At 44.1% G+C, this 22,493-nt stretch overlaps 1 protein-coding gene across 1 annotated transcript in view; it reads left to right on the forward strand.

Moving 5' to 3' along the window:
• Window positions 1-9,815: 9,815 nt before the first annotated feature.
• AP1AR (adaptor related protein complex 1 associated regulatory protein) overlaps window positions 9,816-22,493 on the forward strand; it is a 33,853-nt gene continuing 21,175 nt past the window's right edge. The window contains exons 1-3 of the mRNA XM_025182708.2: window positions 9,816-10,171; window positions 18,510-18,558; window positions 19,126-19,152. Coding sequence (XP_025038493.2) covers window positions 10,095-10,171; window positions 18,510-18,558; window positions 19,126-19,152 — 153 coding nt within the window. The 5' untranslated portion in view covers window positions 9,816-10,094. The remainder of the gene's footprint in view (window positions 10,172-18,509; window positions 18,559-19,125; window positions 19,153-22,493) is intronic.

Below are 22,493 nucleotides of genomic sequence, written 5' to 3' on the forward strand. Positions count from 1 at the left end.
AAAACTGAGCTCTGGAGAAATGTTTGGCTAGAGTTTCCCCTACAATATGTACCAGTTCCGACTAACATACAAATTCAACTTAAGAACAAACCTACAGTCCCTATCTTGTACGTAACCCGGGGACTGCCTGTACTGTACAACACCCATCACATGAGGTAGAGGGTCGTAAGGGGAGGTTGTTCTGCATAATAGCCAATAGAGTAGAGGTGGGCAATAATTTTTGCCTGGGAGCCACTGCAAGGGGCCAGGGCATAAACAGAAAGGGGCAGTGCCTAAATGGGAAGGGGCAGGGCTATCCCACCCCCAGACCATGATTGGGCTGGGGGTGGGGGAGCCCCTTTGCCCCCCCTTCCCACTAGGCACCCATGCCCTGGAAGAGGCTTGGCATGCTCCCCCACCCCCAGGCCAATTATGGTGTGGGGGCGGAGGAGCCCAGGAAGCCTCCTCCACCCTGCAAGGATCACGTGGCACTTTGAAGTGCCGGTGATTCCTCGCAGGGCTGGGGCAGGGCGAATGAAGCTTCATGCAGCTCCCCAGACTGATTCTCCTCCCCACCCCCACCCTGCAAGTAGCGCACAGTGCTTCAAAGCACAACATGCTCCTGGCAGGGTGGGAGGAGGCGTCGCGTGCTCTCCCATCCCCAGGTCAATTAAGGCCTGGGGGTGGGGGAATGCTAAGCCTTCTGTGCTCTGCCCCTGCCCTGCGAGCAGTGCACGGCGCTTCAAAGCGCTGCGTGTTGCTCACAGGGCGGGGACAGATGGCGAAGGCTTCAGGTGCTCCTCCACCCCCGGGTCCTAATTGGCTTGGGGCAGGGGAGCAGCAGGGCCTCTGCAGGCCAGATCTGGCCTGTGGCAGCCCTTTTGCCCACTCCTGCAATGGAAGCAGCAGATAGAGTTGCCAGTATCCAGTATTGACCCGGACAGCCCGGTATTTTCTCCTCCTGTCTGGCCAAAAAATTCAGAAAATACCAGACATCTAAAATGTCTGGTATTTTCTGATATTTTTCCTGGCCAGGAGGCAAAAATACTGGACACCTGGCAACCCTATGATACACTTGGCAATTGGGCCCAGCCCCTGGCCTCTCCGCAGTCCCCTAACACCTTCAGCCCCGGACCCCCTGCTTACCTGGTTCCACAGGGAAGCTGCATTCCGGTTGAATCAAAATGGCTGCCGGCAAAAAAGACTTCCCTGGGTCTTAGTGCTCAACAACTCTCCTGTTCCTATCCCTATTCTGACTCTGCGTGTACTCTGAAAGGGGCCATGATGTTTTAATGCTGGTTTATTATTTAATAAAGGAAGACTGGCTGCACTGAATGAGCACTCAGGGTCAGAGCAGATGAAAGGTGGAAAGAGGTAGCTATTTTGCATGAAAGGCCTAAGGGGAAGCAGAGAGTGAAGGGGAGAATGGGCAGCTTAGCTGCATAACAGGCAGAGGCATGATGGGGTTAAAATGGGGAAAGGAGCAGATTTGCTGCCTAATAGGGAGAAGCACTAGAGGTACCTGATGGAGAAGCGTGGTGACCGAAGGCTAGACTGCATAACACCCACTAGGGAATGCAGGGGTGAATGTGGGGACTAAACCACAAAACGGGCTTACAAGGATGAAGTGGAAAAAGTGTTTGCTATAATCCATAATGGGTATGGGGGGAGACTTCTCTTGTTGGAGGCACAGAAAGAGTTGTAATACTTTCTACTGAGCAATCAAATTGATTTAATCTGTAAGAGTGTGATTCAAGTAGAAATATTAGAGTCATAGGTTTTTGATGCATCAAGCCAAGTTCTTCCCAAATTCTGTTTGCCTGCTTCAGTTTCTCCAATCAATTGTATATTACCTTCAAGAGTTTCAAGTATCCTGGATTTCAGCCTTTCAAATATTTGTGAGCATAAAAACTAATGTTTGGACAATAATGCAAATAAGTTACCCTGTTCCTTAAATTTTCTGTAAGCTTCAGCAATTGGTAGGTGTTTAGCTGATAAGAGTTGGAGGAACTTTCAGGAATTGAGAATACAGTTGAACTGGTAAATTGCAAGTGAAAACTGGCCCAAGTCATTTGGGAACCAGAAATGTTACATTTGATGTCTTAAGGCATGGCAGAACTATATTCTGTGTGAATGAACTGGATAACCTTCATAACTGGTGCTATTTGACATCATTGTCAGCCATATGAACAAAGAAGAGAAGGATGAGAAGTCCATGGTGCCTGAACTGTATATCCCTCTTCTTTCTTACCAATAATTATTAGGGCTGTCAAGCAATTAAAATTAATTGTGGTTAATTGCAAGGTTAAACAAGAGAATACCAATTGAAATGTATTAAATATTTTTGATGTGTACTACTTTTTCAAATGCATTGATTTTCATTACAACACAGAATACAAAGTGTGTGAACGCAGACTACAACACAGAATTAACATGTAGAATTATGTACATAAAATAAAAAATTAAAACATTAGAGACTACAAGTCCACTCAGTCTTACTTGTTGTTCAGTCTGTCACTCAAGCAACATTTGAAGGAGATCATGCTGCCCACTTGTTTACAATGTCTCTTTTCATTATTTGGGTTCTGTAGTTTCTGAATCAGTGCATTGTTCTTCTTAAGATTTTTAAAAAAAACATGCTCTATATTTCATCCCTCATATTTGAGCAGGCATTTCAGATTTATAAAATCTTGGGTCAGGTGTTTTAGCTAGATGTAGAAATTTCACATTGGTACCTTTTTGTGTTTTCTCAAAACACCAGTGAAAGTGTTCTCTAAACAAATATGTGCTTGGTCATCATCCAAGACTGCTATAAAATAAAATACATGGCAGAATGAAGATAAAAAAAGAGAGCAGAAGACATTCCTTTCCGCACCCAAAATTTAATTATTTTTTTTTAACTAGCATCATCACCATGGAGGCATGTCTTCCAAAATGTTGGCCAAAGCATGAAGGCACATACCAATGTTCAGCATATCTGGCATGTAAATACCTTGCAATGCCACCTACTAACGTGGCATGTTCTTAATTAAAATAAGTGAACAGCATTATTTACCATAAATGGAAACAAACTTGTTTTTCTTTGTGATTAGCTGAACAACTAGTAGGACTGAATGGACTTGTTTTTTATTGCTTTGTTTTTGAATTCTGCTGTGTACCAAAAAAGTCTGTTTGTAAATTGCACCTTCATAAGGGAGTGATTGCACTATAGGACTTGTATGGGTTCAACTGAAAAATACTATTTCTTTTATTTATCATTTTGCAATGCAAATATTTGTAATAAAAATAATACAAAGTGAGCAATGTATACTTTGAATTTTGTGTTGTAACTGAAATTATTATATTTGAAAATATAGATAAACATCCAAATATATACTTTTCAATTGGTATTTTATTGTTTCACAGTGCAATTTAAACTGAATTTCTGATTATCATTCATTTTGAACTTAGTTGTGTGAGTTAACTGTGATTAAATAATTATTAAGGCTGTCAATTAATTACAGTAGTACTTAAAAGCACCAGGATTGGAATCTCATCAGGCTAGACACTGTAAAAATAAACAGAAGAACCAATCTCTGCCATTAAGAGTTTACAATCTAAGGAGATAGGCAAAAGGTAGAAGAATAGGTATATTACTCTTTTTTGTTCCAGCAGGAACTAAGCCACAGAGAAATTAAGTATCGTGCCTGGCATTGCATAGGGAGTCTGTGGGAAAAGGTTGATATTGAATCCCGCTTGTCTACATCCCATTCTAGTGCTTTTAATTAAATTACCTTTTTGTGTTGAGTGTTTCATACTCATGTTTTCTATGAAGGTTCACATTTTAGGATTAGGTTTTAGGAATTAAAAGAATGTGTGTATAAAAGGATTAATTTTGAACAGTATCAAATTATTATGCTCAGTCCCAATAATAATAATAATAAACACCACTGAATGTGGTAAAGCATACATGTTCCAGCACTATCAAGCTAGAAAGCACCTGCTGAGCTGCTGAATGTGCCAGCGATACTAAATAGACTATTGTTTTCAACAGAATATTGATGAAGTAATCGGAGCAAAGCATGAAGGAGGATGTTATTAGCTCAGTGTAATTAGGTGCAAAGGAGTGGGGCTTACGCTCCATCAATTTCAGCTTTAAAGAGACAGTTCAGTTCTTTAAGTGGAACCTCAGTACACTTAACATATACCTTTTTCTGCTTCAGTGATACATCAAAAAGAGTAGGGATTATTTGAAATTATGGCTGAAGGGTTCTTTGTATATGGTGCTATTCTCTTGCTCTGCCTTTATGCAAATAAGCAAGGTATCGAGAGGTATGTCTACCCCTCCCCCACCCCATCCCAATCTGATTTAGGTCAACTCCACTATATTTTACAATGCTCATACTTTCTCTTTATAATCATTTAAAGCTTGTTCCTTGTTCATCAGCTCCTCAACTCATCTTAAATTCAGCTGAAAATGCATCTTTTCCTGTTATCTTTTCAATTCCTCTCCCCAATCGGCATACATCTCCATAATGGTATTTTATGCCATAAAACATGCATTTGAGTGAGCTCAATTAATATCCCTGCTCTACTGGATGGAATTGGATCTGTTTGGTTGTACGTCATAGGCCCCATACTGTTAATGCATTATTATTTGGCTCAAGTAGTAAAAGGTTGGGATTTCTGGAGCAGGAAATTTTAATCGCCCATTTTTTACTTCCAATCCTGATATACTGTTAAGTTCTGAAAGGTCAAGATGTCAGGACAATTATACCTTTGAAATCTTTCCAGGTCAAAGAGTTGTCACAGTATGACTGATGCTTTACAAAATAAAGTTGTCTTGTTGCATTACTGTAAACTAAATACTTTGGTTCTGACTTATTGCAAGAGATTAGCTCTCCAGTTTTCTCAGGACTGGTTACAATTTACATCTGCCTGTCAGTTTTGAGTTATTACTAAAATTCTCTCTAGAGGATTAATTTATGCTATGCTAAAATTCTGTCCATAGAAAATATCATCATGAAGATAAATTCCAACAATCGTTTCTGAAACTTACCACACAATTCTCTTGTCATGCTGATGTCTCATCTTATCTAATTCATTTATGGTTTATTTTTATTGCTTTATCTTCTCTTCTCTTCTCATTGTGTGTGTGCTATCACTGTAATATACCTTCAAGGCTGACTCATATCTAAGAGAAAAAACATCAAGGACCAGTTGTCATTATTTTTATATTCCTCCCACCTTCTACTCATCATTATAGTAGCAAGTTATTTTTCTCAAATTCTCTCTCTGCTTGGTAGAGTTGACAGAGGTAACTTGGCAAGCAGATAATCCTTCTTAAACACTTCTGCTAAAGAGAACAACCATTCAAATTAATCAAATGCTAGAGTACATGTTAACTATCATTCCATATTTCCAGCCTGATTTGAAAAGTCCATTTTGTGGATGTACTTAGCATGCCCTGCAACACTAAAAGTTAATTAGTAGCAGAAAATATCAAGTGCTGTATGTAGTGTGGGGCATCAGGAAAAAAATACAAAAGGTACTGTTCTGCCTGCCAAAAACACTTCTCTGTGACTGTTGGCTCACTGGCATTCTAGACCAGGGGCCAGCAATCTTTTCAAACCAAAGAGCCAAACTACATCAAAATTCAGATCAAGTGGTCAACAAAGAGTCATATAAGAATGCCTATTTGCATGCCTGAAAATATACAACTTAATACTGTTACTTGACATGATTAATAATAGCATACATGAAACATTGTACTCACGGGCTTTATTTAATGGGACTTCTGCTGCTTTTCGCACATTTCTTTGAAATTTATATCATAATTGGTCAAATCCAACTTTATGCACACATTCAGGCTGTCTTGTAACAATCCTATGTCAGGGAGTTGGGATGGGGAGGGGGGTACAGGAGTCTGGGTTGGAGCGTATGAGGGGCTCAGGGCAGGGGATTTGGGTGTATGATGGACTCAAGACACAGGTTGGGGGGGTAAGGTAGGGAGGATAAAGCAGCAGCTGGAGGTAGAGGGATTGGGTCGGTTCAGTATGGTTTGGTTCGGTTCGGTTCCTCCATTGGATAAGGGATCAGCCTCCGGAGTCTGGGGTTGTGGGTTCAAATCCCTCCCTCCAGCCCTGGGAGCAGCTAGGCAGCTGCCAGCAGCTAGTCCAAGGTTGCAGTTGGCATGGGCTGAAGGTAGGGAGAATAAGGAAAACTGCTGAAGGAAGGGAGGTGAAGTGGGTCCTCCAGGGGCCCAGCGCAGGGCTACTCAACACACAGCCTGCAGGCTGCATGTTTGTTTGCAGCCCCTGGTGCAGTCTGTGTTTATGTGGGGCTCAACATGCAACCCACAAGGGATCCTTTGAACATGGCCTCCACTGGGAACACACTCTGCAATGTCTCCCAGACAGGGTGAGCACTGAAAGACACTAGCGGACAGGCTGGCTGGAACAGATGGATTCAAGGTGTTGGCTTTTTTAGCTCCCGAGGAGGTGCCGTGAGCAACAAGACATTGTGAGAAGTGCTGGCTGCCTAGCCTTGTGCGCAGAGCCTGAGAGGTGCTGACTGGCTCACACTGGCCACATCTGGGTCCGGCGCTGCGGCCGGGCAGCCCTGCCTCCATCCTGCACTGAGCGACGGACTCTCATGTGGGGATATCAGCCCTTCTGGAAATCCAGGATGGGGCTCTCGGGCACCTGTCCTTTTTTGCCTCTCGTGTCTGGCCTGACTCACCCAGGTCCCCATCCGCCACAGGTTGGAACCCTCTGGTTTGGAAACTTTTCTTTTTACAGTAAAATCCCTCCAAGAAATGCACAAGCTGAAGCTTCAAGCTAAACACCCAAAACACTAATATACAATTCTCTTTTTAATAAAAAGCATTAAAAATGGCAACAAAGAAGAGATGTTTGTTAGATGAACACAGGGTTTTCAACCCCAATTGGGAGATGGAATTTTGCTTTTGCAGAGATAAATGGAAAACGCATGTGTTGTCTTTGTCAAAAGACTATTGCTGCATTAAAGAAAACAAACTTGCAACAGCACCATGAATCTTGTCACCCTGAGTTCTAAGACTTGTTGTATCCACCTGACAGCAATTTAAGAAAAACTAAGGGTACATCTACACTTGCTCCCTAGTTTGAACTAGGGATGCAAATGTAGGTGACTGAAATTGCTAATGAAGCAAGGATTTAAATATCCTGCGCTTCATTAGCATGATCTCACCGGCACGTTACTCCGCTCAACAGCTGTTTCGAAAGTGAAAGTGCGCACCGGGATGCGTTAGTTCAAACCAAACCCCTTGGTTTGAACTAACATTACTCCTCAAAAAATGAGGAGTATTTTTAGCAATTTCGGTCGCCTACATTTGCATCCCTAGTTCGAACTAGGGAGCAAGTGTTGACGTACCCTATGATACATTGCTTACTGGAAGGTTACCATACTCAAGTTACAGAAGCCTCCTTCAAAATGGCTTGGCACATAGCTAAATCAAAAAGACCTTTTATTGAAGGTGAATTGATGAAGCAGTTTTTCTTGGACTGCAGCGAATCACTTTTTGCAGAATTTAAAAACAAAGAAAATATAGTTAAATATCAAAACTGCAACTGTCTGATTCAACTGTAGTAAGATGAATTGAAAACATTTCAGGCAATCTGTTTTCTAAATTGCTAAAAGACATTGAAAGCACTCATTATTTTAGTCTGGCAGTGGCTGAATCTACTGATCATTCAAACATAGCTCATAATCTCGGTATGTTTTTTCAATGGCAAAAAGTATGCCAAAGAAATGCTTACTCTATCTTTGACTGGTCAAACTAGGGGAGAGTACATTAATTTTGTGCTGTCCCTGGAGACAGTTCTTGAATTTGCTGTCTCACCTTCAGCAGTGAGTTTTGGTGTTGAGAGGGCCACTTTTGAAGAAGAGATGATAGAAATGTAAAACAATAGTATTCTAAAATCTAGGTATAAGGAAGAGGACCCTGAAACATTTTAGATGACTTATGTACAGGAAGACATGTACCCCGCATTACTAAAATGTGCTAAAAAGATGCTAACTTGCTTTAGATCTATATATGTCTGTGAAAGTTCATTCTCCTCCATGGGAATTGTCAAGTCAAAACTGCGCACCTCTCTTACTGACAGACATTTGCCCCGACTGTCTCTGTGCTGCTATAACAGAATACAAGCCTGATGTGAAACAGCTGGTGAAAAGTTTGCAGACACAATCTTCATATTGATTGTACTTATACTTCAGTAAATTCCAGTACTATATTTGGCAGATTTTGTTTGATTTGTTATTGTGAAGCCAAAACAAAAAAGTAGTAAATATAATTGTCTTCTGTTGATATGTGTTTTAGTAGTTAATTTCCTGGACTGTCATTGCTCATTAAAAGTGCTGTCATATGGGTGGAAATCGGATAAATATTGCATTTTATTAATATCAGCAGAACTGACTTAAATGAGGCTGGTGTGTTGTGTAGTCTTGCCTTAATCTTTGTATTCAGCCTGTCAGAGTGAAAGAAGCTATTTGCATATATATACAACCACACTTAAGTTGCAGCCCTTGGCCTGTGCTGTATCATTGTGGCCCCCGGAGCTTCCAAAGTTGAGGAGCCATGACCTAGTGAATAAGATATCTGCCTCTGGAGCCTGGGGTTGTGGATTTGAATCTTCCCCACCACTCTAGAAGCCAGGCAACCACCATGAGCTTCCCCCTTCTCACTCACTTCATTCACCCCACCCCTTAGAGCTGACACCAGTTGAAGGTTGGGAGGATAAGGCAGATGCTGGAAGTAAGGAGGTTGGCTGGAGAGGTGGGGCTGGATGGGCAAAACGGAGCACTGGGAATGGAGGAGGCAAAGGGTGTGCTATGAAGGCCAGCCCAGCCTCTCCAACCCTGGAGCACTAGGGGAGGGAGGATGATCAGGAGGGTGGGCCCTGGTGGCAGCAACACTTGGCCCCCAGAACGCCTACTGTTGGCACACTGGGGTGGAGCTATGGCTGGCAGTGTGGGATAGACTAGTTTTTAACATCCCTATCTCTTCCCCCCCCCCCATGTTTATCAGATAGTAAGTCGACTAGTCAATCCTCCCTCCTTGCTGCCCCTATCAGATAGATGCAGGAAAGGGGGGGAAGGAAGAGAGGGTATTTGAAAGCAGCATCGCAGCACAGTTGAGGCCACGATCAGCTGTGTGGTGCTGTGCCCATGGAGCCCAAGTTCAGCTGGGGACTCTCCAATTTATCCTGGGCCCCAGCATGGCATTTCCTTGGAACCTGGGGTTCAGCTGGGGAGTCTCACACTGAACCTGGCTCTGTGTGGCATTTCAAATGGGCTCCAGCTCTCCCCCCCCCCCCCTCTCAGGCTCCATGCTGAGCTGCTGCTTTGAAATGCAGGGAAACTCAGCCCAAAGTCAGCTGGTCCTCCACTGGCTGGGGGGGGGGGGGGGGGGGGAGGGGGCTGCCTACAGACTTCCACGTTCCTCCTTTGAAATGTACAAGAGCCCCAGTGGGCAGAAGTGCTTATCAACTAGTCCATGCAAATTCCATCGCCTACTCGACTAGTCAAGTAACTGCTAGTTTGCCCTGCCAGACTAAGGACCTTAAGTCTTCCCCGGCCTTCCATGCCCAGGAGGGAGGCTAAGCAGGGACTGGAGACAGAGAAGGGGGGCGGCTGCAGTAGCCGAGGGGCTAGGGGATCAGCCTGGGGAGCGGGCGCAAGGGAGGAGTCCCTGGGCGTGGATCCGGCAGGCGGCGAGTGAAAGGTCCCCAGGGGCCAGGCGCGCGTGGCAGGGGGCGGGAGCAGGCGGGGAGGCGCGAAGAGCTCTTCCCCACCACGCATGCTCGCATCCGCCGCCTCCTTCCGCCGCGGGGGCGGGGCCGGCGTGGGCCGCATGCGGCACTGGGGTGGCAGCAGGCAGGCGGCTCGGACGGGCTGGGCGCGCCGGGGGAGACGCGATGGGGCTATGAGGGGCGCGTGGGCCGGGCGCTCCTTTACCCGCCGCGCTGGGCAGAGCCGAGCTTCTCCCCCTCCCCCCATGAGGTCGCTGCTGGGGGGCGCGCGCCGCAGAGAGGCCGTTTGAGTCCGGGCTGCCGCTGTTAACGGCCGAGGCCCGGGGCTGCCCCCACTATGCGATGGGGAACTGCTGGGCGCAGTGGTGCTGCGGCCTCTTCGTGCGGAGCGAAGCGGGGCGGATCCAGCGAGGCGGAGGGTAAGGCGGAAGGAGCAGCCCCCTGGGGCGGGGCAGGGATTGTGCCGGGAGTGGCGCGGCAGTTGCGCCCACCCTCGCGACCCGGCGGGGTCTCGCCGCTGCACGGTGGCTCCCCAGGTGGGGAGAGGGGCTGGCGCTTGGGTGGGCTGCTTTGCTTCCTTCCGGCGCTGGGGCCGCCCCCGCGATGGAGGGGAAGCAGGGCAGCGAGCGGGGCCTGGCCCCGGTGCCCGATTGATGCACAAGGACATTGGTTTAGAGCCTCAGATTAGGAGGGGCCTCTCCATACGAAAACTACTGGCTCGTAGTTGCCTCCTTGTCTATCTACCTGCATATATGCAAATGCAAAACTGGCATTTCTGTTTTCTTTGTCCTTTCTGTTCCTCATTAATGCTATGAAGCCTCTTAAACTTGGCATAGTTTAGGGCTTCAGCAGTGTCTTAGTCTGGTTCTCTTTGGCATAGGTGCGCAGGGAGTTGCAGGGCAGTGGGCTTGGCCGGGTGTACCTAGTAAATCAAGGCTTCATGTGTGGCGGAGGGCAGTGATTTGATGAGGTGCCTGATAGTGATGTGGCCTAGCCCTTGAGGACCCTCTGGGAGATGACCATGCATCAGGCTTTGAAGCTGGACAGAATCCCGGAGAGTGAAACAGTATTATGGCCAGAAGCTGGGTGATGGATCATGCCTGTAGTGATTCATTGTGGACATGACTTGCGCTAACAGGAGTTCTTTCCCACATCAGTTGTAAGTAATTCATCTTCCCCAGAAGTGACAGGCTGATCAAAGATTGCTTCTGTCAAATTGTTGCTGTCTACACAGGGCTCTAAGTCGTCTTAACTGCACTCAACAGTGTGTCTGAAAAATGAAATTGAAAATTAAAATTAGTTTCTATGAGGTAGTTTTTTCATTTCAGAAACGGAAGGAAGTAACCAAGGGACAGACATTTGAGACATGATTTTGACCAGCAGGGAGGAACGGGTTGTGAATCGGAAGGCGGAAGTTAGTCTGAGTGAAAATTATCATGAATTAATAGCTTTCATGACTCAAAGGAAATTAAGAGGAGAGCAGCAGAATGAGGACATTGCACTTCTAAAAGGAAGTCCTTAAATCAGAAAACTACTAGGTAAGGTCCAATAGGAAGAAAATCCAAGGTGAAAAGGCATTCAGGTAGGCTATGAGTTTCTCAAGGAAACAGTATTAAAGGCACAACTGCTAACTATTTCAGTGTGAAAGAAAGATATATATTGTCTTTTTTTGTGAGTTATTTAATGCACTGAAAATCACAAAGGAATCTTTTATCAAAAGTAGAACTATGCATGAATTGCTAAGGAGACATAAAAGAATAGTACAAGCATCAAGGAACAAAAAAAGGGCTAAGGCACAACAAATTATATGTGGCAAAGACATAACAATTTTGAGCAGTTTTGTATTAGCTGCATATTTTGCCAGCGAACTGTTTACTTATTTCTCTAGATCATTTATGAATATGAATAAAAAGAGTTTCTTTGTGTACATTAGGGACAAGAGAAAGAAAAGGGAAAATGTAGGCCATCCACTTAGTGGGAAATGAGAGCTAATAACATGACATCAAAAATGCTGAAGTGTTTAATGCCTTTTATGCTTCAGTCTTCACTAAAAAAGTTAATGATGAACACATACTAAACAGAATTAATATTAATGCAAGCCAATATGTAGAGAGAACGGGTTAAAGAATATCTAGATAAATGTAAATGGATCAAGTTGCTGGGACTTGATGAAATTCATAGTACAGTAAAACTCCAATGGTCTGGCACTTCTGATGGTCCGGCACCATCTGGAACCTGGAATTGCTCCGGACAATTGGAGCTGCTCTGCCCCCAGACTTCCCCAAGTCAGCCGCTGCTGAAACTGACCAGTGGCTGACTCCGGGAAGCCCAGGACAGAGCACCTGGGGTGCTGCCTGGTTGGTCCTGTAGCGCCGCCCTTTGAAACTGACTTGATGTTTGCAGTGTTTTTGACACAGTTCCCACATAATAGTCTTGTAAACTAGGAAAATGTGGTCTAAATGAAATTACTATAAAGTGGATGCTAAGGATATTAAGTACTGGGAAATTGACTAATTGAATAGTCGATGCATTTTGCATCGACTATTTGATAGGGCGCCTGTGCCTTTGAAGTGTAGCAACAGCCCTAGGACTGTTGCTACACTTCAAAGATGAAAGCACATCTAGAGCCCAGGGTCAGCTGGGGACTCCCCAGCTGATCCTGAGAGCCACGCGCACTGCTGCTTTGAAATGCTGCACGCCTCGGGCTGCACGCAGCTTTTTAAAGTGGTAGCACCATGTGGAGCCCAGGGTCTGTCCCCAGGCTTCAAGCCATGTGCAGCCCACGGTCTGTCCCCACGCTTCAAGCGGAACTGCCACATTTGCTTGCCAGTCAACTAGTCCTTCACATCCCTAGTGGGCATACAGCTGGTTGCAATATGTTACTCAGAGTAGGCATGTAAATATCTGTAAAAATAGTAAATGGGTTGAATGATTTAAATTATATTGTTTAGCCATTGGTGGTCTTGTGCAGGGCAACCAAGACAGGGGTCCCATCCATGCAGCTCTGGTGCAGCCCTGCCCACCAAGTCAACACAGCCAGGATCCAGCTGGCCTGCCCAATACTGCTTTGGTAGCTCTTGCCTGGTACAGCTGCCTGGCTAAAAGATTATCTGCTAAGCATTCAAGACTAATATTACATCCCTAACTCAGAGCAGCTATCTGTGGTTCGCTGTCAGCCATTCAGACTAACTTTGGTACATGGAAAGATGCTGGAACAAAGGACTGTGAGGATGTGTTTCTGGTGTGGCTCTTTAGGAGTCAGTCTTGAGTCCAATATGTCTTCAATGTTTTCATCAATGACCAGGATAATGGAGGGGAAAGCATGGGGATACAATGCTAGGAGAGGTTGCTGGCACTTTAGAGGATAGGATAAGTACAGGCAATCCCCGGGTTACGTACAAGATAGGGACTGTAGGTTTGTTCTTAAGTTGAATTTGTATGTAAGTCGGAACTGGTACATATTGTACCCCAGGTGTCCCCGATTCAGCCGCTGCTGAAACTGACCAGCAGCTGACTACAAGAAGCCCGAGGCAGAGCTGCTTTGCCCCAGGCTTCTTGGAATCAGCCGCTGATCAGTTTCAGCAGCAGCTGACTTGGGGACACCTGGGGTAGAGCAGCTGGGGTGCTGCCAGGTTGGTCCCCGCAGCGCTGAGGTACGGCGCTGCGGGGACCAACCCGGCAGCGCCCCAGCTGCTCTGTCCCAGGCATCCAGATTCAGCTGCTGTTGAAACTGACCAGCGGCGAGAAAAGCCTGGTCTGCTGGGGAGGGAGAGGGGGCGGGGGCGCACTAGCTGCGTGCCCCCCCCCCAGCAGACCAGGCTTTTCTCGCCGCGGAGGACGGGGGCGGCGGGACCGCGGCGCGTCTCAGCAGTCCTGCCGCCCGCGTCCTCTGCGGTGAGAAAAGCCTGGTCTGCTGGGGGAGGGGCGGGAGCGCACTAGCTGGGCCCCCACCCCCAGCAGACCAGGGAGACATGGGCAGCGGGACCGCCGAGACGCGCCGCAGTCCCGCCGCCCGCGTCCTCCACGGCTTTGCTCCGCGTCTCCCTGGTCTGCTGGGGGAGCCCAGGGAGACATGGAGCGGCTTTTCTCGCCGCAGAGAGCTTGGGCGGCAGGACCGCGGCGCGTCTCGACGGTCCTGCCACCCGTGTCGTCCGTGGCGAGAAAAGCCTGGTCTGCTGGGGGGGGGGAGGGGCGCACTAGCTGCGCTCCCCCCCCCCCCCCCAGCAGACCAGGGAGACGCGGGCATCCTCCGCGTTTTTGCTCTGCATCTCTCAGTCTGCATGGGGAGCCAATTTTTATACCAGTTCCCCTCATGGACTAGCTCTGCTTGCCACCCTGTGCTACTGCCTCTGATACAGAGGCAGCAGTGTGGGTGGCAGGGGGCTCCCCAGGAGTGGAGCTAGGAGCACACTGACTGCCGCCTTGCCCCCAGGAGGGAGTATTTGGAGAGTGTTAGCAGACGTGTATGTCAGAAATGGGAGCAATTATCCTTCTGTACTTTGCACAGGTGAGGCCTTTAACTGGAATACTGTGTCCAATTCTGGGTGCCAACCTTACGAAATATGTGAATACATTGAAAAGAATCCAAAGGACAGCAACAAAAGTGATAAAGGTTTAGAAATGCTGACCTGTTATAAGGAAAGGTTTTTTTTTAAAAAAAACTTATTTAGTTTTGAGAGAAGGGACTGAGGGGGGCTATTTGATAAGCTTTTGGATATGTTACAGGCTGTTATGAAGAGCATAATGATCATTTGTTTTCCGTGTCCACTGAAGGTAGGACAGGAAAAATGGGTTTAATCTGCAATTGGGGAGATTTAGATAGATGCTAAAAAAAATTTCTTCTTAAAGAATTTTTTAGCATGTGCTTTCAAGTGAAGTTGTGGAATCCCCATCCTTGAAAATTTTTAAGAAAAGGTTGGACATGCGCACATTTACCCAAATACAGCAGTTTGAAATGGACTTGGAGTTTTAACTTGATTAAAAGTTAAACATTTTATAATTTCATCAACATTCTGAACTGTGCTTTTGGTTAATTAAAAATTTTAATGTGCTTTTATTTTTAATACGTTTATTTATGAACTATTAAAGTGTGTGTTCTTTTTGGGGTCTTGATATGTGCCATGTAAGCCAAGAATGAATAAATTAGCATCTGCAAAAATCTAAATGCAGTGAATGAAGTAAAGGCTTTGTAAAATATCTATTAAAGTGTATTAAGTATTTGTCTTTAATATAGTTAGAAAAATATGTTGCGCAAAGATAAAAAATAATCACCACTCTGCTGATAGCCAACATGAAAGCTTTCAGTCTAGCAAGATGTTTTTTCCAGGAAGTTATAGATTGAAAGGGATAGAAGCCAACTTTTAATTTAAAGTAAAGGCTGTTTGTGCTTACTTTGTAATAATGGACCTCTCTACTTCCCCACTCATCCTGCTCTGCATGCTTGCCTTCCTTGCAGAATTGTGGACTACTTTTCTGATAACTTTTTTAGGATGAAATTAAGGTGCCAAATGTTCAGTTGGTGGCCACCCAAATGCTCAGTTTACAAGGAACACTGATCTTTAGTAATGTTTTAAAGGTACCATCTCTTCAGGATTCTTACTACCAAATCATAAGTTGGTGCAGGAGAGGTAAAATGCTCTTGGCTCTTAAACTGTTTTGATTCATGAAGGCAAAGGGTTAGATTCTGATAGCTATGTACCACATCCTTGCAAGTCTAAATACTGCTCTCTGAATTTTGCAGTCAGTTCTTTCTTAACTTTGGTTCCTTGAAGGTTGTGACTGAGGTGACACAAGAATGCCTGGATTCCAGCAATATTTGCTGGCTATCCTTTACCATATCTTAATTTTACTTTCAGTTCCATTATGGTTGCTACATCTTTGAGGTCTTTCCTTGGTTGCTTTGGGCCCTTCACTGTGCTTTTTTTGGTTAACTCATTTCTGTTTCCTCAGTTCTTTGGAACCTGTTCTGGCGCACTTTTCTTTTTCTTTTCTGTGCAGTTTGGAGCCTCTTGCCCAAGACTTGGGGAAAAGGTTGCTGATCATCAAGTTGTCACACAGGCAACAATGTGCTGAAAATAAATTAGCTAGAGCTACACCAGAGAGCTTACTGTGGCATAACTGTACTGATGCAGCTTTGCTGCTGCAAGATCTTCAGTGTAGCTGCTCTATGCCAGTGATAGTGAGCTGTCCTGTCATTATCATTAATCCACCCTCAATGAGCCATGGTAGCTCTGTTGGCGAAACAAGCTCTCATCCCGACATAAGCACCAGTAATGGAAAGCATTTTTTTTTGTTTGTTTGGAAAAACTTATGTCACACCTGAGCACATAAGTTGTACTGCCATAAATGGTTGTGTAGACATAGGCATTGTAGCCCTTAAACCAGGGGTGTGCAATAATTTTAGATGGGGGGGGGACACTTCAGAAGTTTAAGTGGCCCTGGGCTGCCCCAGTGGGGGTGAGGCCAGGACACTTCTGTGCTTCCCCACCCACAGACCATGATTGACCTGGGGGTGGGGGAGCTCGTGAAGTCTTGGTCCCCACCCTCTCCAGAGAGAACTGCCAGCTATTCTGAACAGCTAACAGTTCCCTCTCGGCACCTCTGCCCCTGGTGGTGGGAGGAGACTTCTCACACTCCCCTTACCCCCAGGTCAATCAGGGCCTGGGATGGGTGAAGCACAAGAAGTCTCCTCCTGCCCAGCCCCCATCCTGCAAAAGGTGTATGGTGCTCAGTCAACTTCCAGGGTTGACTCCAGTGCCCCTTGGAGGGTGGGAGGAGACTTTGCATGCTTCCCTCCTGGGCCCTGATTGGCCTGGATCTGGGGGAGCGGCAGAGCATCTGTGGGCCAGATCCTAACTCAGGCTAAGTTTCTGACTCAGCACCTTCTTTGGCTATTGGGCAGTTACTTTCTTTGTGACATGAGTACCTTTTTACATTGGTTTCTTTCAGTTCTGGCATGCGAAAAAGGGCTCTGTGGTGCTTCAAACTGTTAGCATGGCAGAACAAAATTGAAGACTAACAATCCTATTAATAGCATTGGTTGTCTTAATCTGTCATAATGTCCACCAGTGTCAGACGTCATTCTTAGTGATAAAGAAACATAGGGAGTGCCTCCTGTCATTCCTAGGGGTAGCTGAGAGACTCCAGTAACTCCAGCACAAATTATGTAAAAATACTTTGAAGGATACTGCTCTCTAAGCTAAAGCTTGAGTCAGCTGTTCATACTTTGTACTGGGACTGTGCCAATGTTACTCATGTGAGTTCAGTCCTACTTCTGCTTTGGTACAATTAGTGGGATAGCTTTACTGCTAAATACTTTGAAGGATACTGCTAAAATGTAATGCCCATCATTGATCATTCTTTGAGATATTTATCTGCCAAGTCATATATCAAAGCAAGAAGTGAGGGGCTTGAGAAAAGTTAGTAAATGAGAAATTGAAAAAAATAAAATAGTAAGGAAAACAGGCTTCTGAATTCCTGGAAACTTGCTTTTATTTCAATGTATGATGACTTATCTTAAATCTTGCAGTTGCCATGTTATGTGGAGGGATCGATTTTAGGCCTTTACACATGTATATCTGCCTAACTAGCAAATACAGATTGATCTACTTGCTTGCCAGTAGTATCACTTTATTGTAATGGTGTTTGTTTGTAAATGTTTCACAAATCTGGTGGGGAGAGAATATTATGGTTGAGAGGATTAAGGAATTCTAAAGACCTCTGCAGTAAATGCCTTGTAAAGTGAATTTTACTGATAAAATTTGTGCAAATCTCAAGTTTTAAACCATACTCTTAATGTGCAGAGATGCATACTTACGGAATCTGATGCTTTGAATTATTAACTTACTTTGAAAAGAAATTAATGCTTTACCTTCATTGTATGCAGTAAAGTCTTTGAACTGTAAAATTAGAGAGATCCCTTGTAAATGTTCAGGCTAATTGAAATATATATATATATTTTTTTACTTTGCACTCTAGTGCATTTATATACAAAGCTCTCAAAGTATTTCATAATCGCTGCTGTAAATTCCGCTTATCTTCATATAAAATTGAACAATGTAATTTGGTTCCAAAACTGTGGTCCCTGGAGAACAGGCAAGTCAGATGGTGCTCCTTTATTTCCTTGTTTCTTGATGCCTTCTTGGATAAATCAGTAATCTTTCTGCAGAAACAAGGAATATAATAGGTTAGTCCCCCAGCTACATCAGTAAACTGTCAAAGAATGACAAGCATTTGTTACATAGAACACTGCTAGCAGGCATAATGAGTCATACCATCAGCAATGAGTTCAGAGGCTAGTCAGAAAGATCTGTCTTGAAGGAAGTCATAAAGTGTGCTAGAACTGGTTAACACCGTTCAGTAATAAAAAAGCTCAATGGTAGGAAATGCAACATGCTTAAAATCATGATACATAAACTTTCCCAGTGAATAAGTAATTCTCTGTGTAACTTCCACTTTGAAAAAAAAAGTTTACCTCTTCACACAAGTATATTTCATAGTCCAATTTTGTCTCCTTTATAATACAGTGCATCCGTTAATATAATTATTAATAATGAAGGTAATACATTGGCTTAAACATTAACATTAAAATTAACTCAAAATGGCTTTTGGGCATGTTTTGCTTTTGAACTGCTTCTAAAATGATACTAATGTAACTATCACACCTTGTTTCATTCTGTCAAATACAATTTTTAAAATATTTTGAAAAGATATTGTAGAACTACTAACCTGCAGTGAAATTATGGGTTTATTTTCTAGATCAAAGTATTTTAGAACATGTTCTACTGGAGAACACTTCACTATAGAGGTAAGTATTCCTCCCCTTCCGTCCCATCCCCCCTTCCCCCCAAGCCTTGAAAACATTTTTTTTTTTTTAAAGTTACACCCTAACCAGACTTTCTGGCTCTGATCATTGTTTGTACAAAATGGCTCTTTAACACTATGCCAGATTAAAGAAGAAAGTAAATAATGAAATAGCAGTTACCCTACCACTTCTGTTGTTCAGGAGTTATGGTACAGCTCTCCAAAGCCTGGCCAGAGTTGCCTTCTATGATGTATTTAACCAGTTAACTTTTTAACTGACAGTTTGCATCCCTAATTCTAACTCTTAGCTTGATAATCATTACATTCTGTGTAGAATAAAACAAACATTGCTTGTAAATTATAGAGAAGCTAGTCATACTCCAAAATTAATAGCTCTTCACAAAGGAGAGCATTTGATAATTGAATATTATCTTCAGTTATTTTAATTGTAACAGTATTTCCACAAAACATGCCTAATAGATAAATAAGTTGTAATTATGCTGATTTTTATTTGTGTTCATTGTAGTGTGATGTTTCTATTGCAATGACTGCTTGTTACTTATCTTTGCAGTTTGAGAATCTAGTGGAAAGTGATGAGGTAAGTACTTGGGTTTCACAGTATAGTGCGTGGTAATTCAACACACTTTTACATTTGTGAAAATGTATTTGTAATCCCAGGAGCCACATCTTGCTCATTCTTCTGGCTGCAGCTAACTTGCATGTTGATCTCTTCATAGAGGAGTTGGTATTTCTTTAACTCTGCTGGGGCTTGATTTTCCTCCTCTAAGATAGTAGTAACTAATACTAATTTCCCTCGAGCATTTTGGACCCAGTGACCTTTGGGTGTGTTTGACATGACTGGCCAATATGTTATTCATTATTACCAGCGTGTGCTTGTTTGGAAGTGAAGTGATGAGGCCTGTTTTGATCATTTTGAATGATGTGTCTCTTGAGCCACTTCATTCATACACAGGGGTGAGGTGACTGCATGACACTTGAATTGGCCTTACCCCTGTATGTTGCACAGCCAGACAACTTGCACATAATCATATTCCTTTCTGGTTCAAACCTAATGCCTTTGGGTGAAACGTCCACTCCATACCAACCGTATCAGTGATATGTTTAGCTCATTCAGTGTTTGCCAGGGAGAAGAAGACAACTGGGTCTTCCTTTCAGGTCTGGTTTTCACTATAAACTTTCTTTGGTATGATTGCTTCAGTCAGGGATGTGAAAAATCTGCACTCCTGAGCAGCTCAGTTATACTGACCTAATCTTCAGTATAGACAGTGCTGTCCATAGAAGAACTTCTTCCATCATTAGGTACTGCTGCTTGCTGATGTGGATAAACTCTGTCGATGGGAGAAGCTATTCCATTGGTAGAGTGGTGTCTGCATTAGAGCTCTACAGCAGCAGCTTTTTAAGTGTAGACTTGCCCTTGGTCACTAAAATGCACACATTTCTGGAATTTCACTGGGGAAGAATTACGTCAGAAGCCAGTTTTTCTCTCTGTGTGTGGCTTTTTCCTTTGCTGTTTGTCCACCATAACACCTTCACTGAGATTGAATTGTGAAACAAATCACTCTAGTGCAGGGGTGGGCAATAATTTTTGATGGGGGGCCACTTCAACATTTTGGAAAGTAGTTGAGAGCTGCACTCTTCCATGATATTAATGGAGATGAGGGGTCTGGAATGGAGTTGGGTGCAGAAGAGAGCTTGGGGTAAGGGACTGGGGTGCAGGAGGGAGACTGGAGGGAGCTGAGATGAAGCAGGTGGTTGTGACCTAGGGCAGGAGACTGGAGTATTGGGATTTGGAATGTAACCTAGGGTAGGAGGGGATTGTGATCTGGGGCAGGAGATTAGAGTGCCAAATCTGGGAGGGGGTATGGCTGTTACAGGGGGACAGAGGGTTTGGGTATGTTGACTGGGGTGGGGGAAGAGAGTTGGGGCAGGAAAGGACTAGGGTGCCAGAGCAGGCTGTGGCCAAGAGACTTACTTGTCAGCTGCCAAACTAGACTGCCTGCCTGCGAGCTTAAAATGTTTCCCAGCCAGCCTGCCTGCTTGTCTGTGATTCTTCTTAGCTGCCAGTTATTCTAACAAGCAGCTCCCATTGGCTGGTTTCTGCCAGAAACTGACCAGTGGGAATGTGCTGAGGGTGGGGCAGCTCCTAAATCTTCCCCCCTCCCCTCCAGTTTTAAAACAGAAATGGAGCCCTGCAGCAGCCTTTCAGCACGGGGCTGGAGGGCCTGCTTGGGGCTCCCACTGCCACTGAGGGCTGGATGTGGTGGCTTGGTGGGCTGGATCCAGCCTGTGGGCTGTATTTTGCCCAGGCCTGCTGTAGTGCCTCCGGAGAGAGATTTGCTCCATTCAAAATGGTGTACAAGTTTTGCTAAGTTCTAGGGCTACTAGCCCTAAGAGACAATTAAAGACATATTTAGTTAATTTTAGAAAGGTCCTTTTTAAAAAACAGTGACAAGAAAAGAAAGAACACTGAGCTTTCCAGAGGCATTTCTTTTTGAGAAAACTGGTGAGCTGTTCAGGGGAAGCCACTGGCTGACACGTGTCACCAGTGTTGTAAATAGACTATGAAAGTTGTGCAAGGACACTTATCCACAACAGTCACAGAACTATTTGCACTTCACAAGTGGCTGAAAATGCCACTTTTTACCCATTGCCTCAGCATACTTGAACTGTGCTAGTATCCATTATAATCCCACACTTTGTAGATAACTGTTTACATACGGACATTTGAACCACAAGGGATTCAAATCTTTTTATTGAAGGTGCAAAACAGACCAATAAGGGTTACTGTTCAAATTTTATAGTACCAAAATTTAAATAAGTTCATTATTGATAGCAAAAACTGGCAGAGCAAGTCTAGTATGCATACCGTGTATGCAATAATTTCATTCTCGTGCCAATTGACAGCATGTCTTTGAATGCATTATGGGTCACATGCACGGAGTCCAGTTGTCTCCAGTTCCACAAGAAGTTCTATAAAAGTACCTCAAAAATGCATTTTGTTTTAATTGCCAGGAAGTTAGGAAAAGAGGCTTGTTGACACAGAAATTCCCTTTTGAAACCCTAACTTGCAATAAAGGATGAACTGAAAGCAACTCCCTGTAGTATTAGTGAACTACCTCCTTGTGTTAAGCTTCAGAAATAAAATGGGGACGTTACCAGAGAATAATTCCAACCTTCACATTCCTAGATGAGGCTAAAAATACTGACTCCAGTGCTTCTACCAAATCAAGTTAGAACTTATAATAGTTCAGGTACCCAACTCTGGTTCTTTATGTTAAAAATATGCTGGACTGCCAGCACTCAATTCTTACGAGTAACATTTGTTTTACACAAAAATTAGTTAGCTAGTGATTCCTACTGTTTCCAGTTATATGGGATATCTCTAGAGATTTATATAAAACATTCAGTTCTTTTCATAATTCCCACAACAATAATCCTTCACTTCCCTTTGCAATCCCACTTCACCTCTCCATCCCTCACAACCAAAGGAATGTGTTTTTCAGCCAAGGTGAAAATTGTCCAGCAAAAGTGGTTCACATTTGGGAGAAGGGTGATGTAAGGGAACGCTAGCTAAGTGGACACACTAGAAAGCATGGAATCTTCACCATGAGGTCTTCAGGAATCTCAAGTTTTTCAGGCATCAATCTTAGAGCTTTCTTCATTCACAGATACTACCACAGTTGCTCAGATTGTACTTCTAGACAAAGATCAAAGGATGGCAATAAGAGTTAGGCTAATCAGCCTTCTCTTTATGCTTATGTACTTAAAAGTGATAGCCAGCAATATGAAGAAAGGGAAAAGAGTTGGTGAGGAAACCAGATCTTGCAGGCTCTTTAATTGCCAAAACAAGTTGGGTTATTTAACAGAGGACCTACCTTGGAATCTGCCTGTACAAGAAAAACCCTTCTTCCTCAGGGT

This window comes from Pelodiscus sinensis, chromosome 5 (genome assembly GCF_049634645.1).
Source record: "Pelodiscus sinensis isolate JC-2024 chromosome 5, ASM4963464v1, whole genome shotgun sequence".
NCBI lineage: Eukaryota > Metazoa > Chordata > Testudines > Trionychidae > Pelodiscus > Pelodiscus sinensis.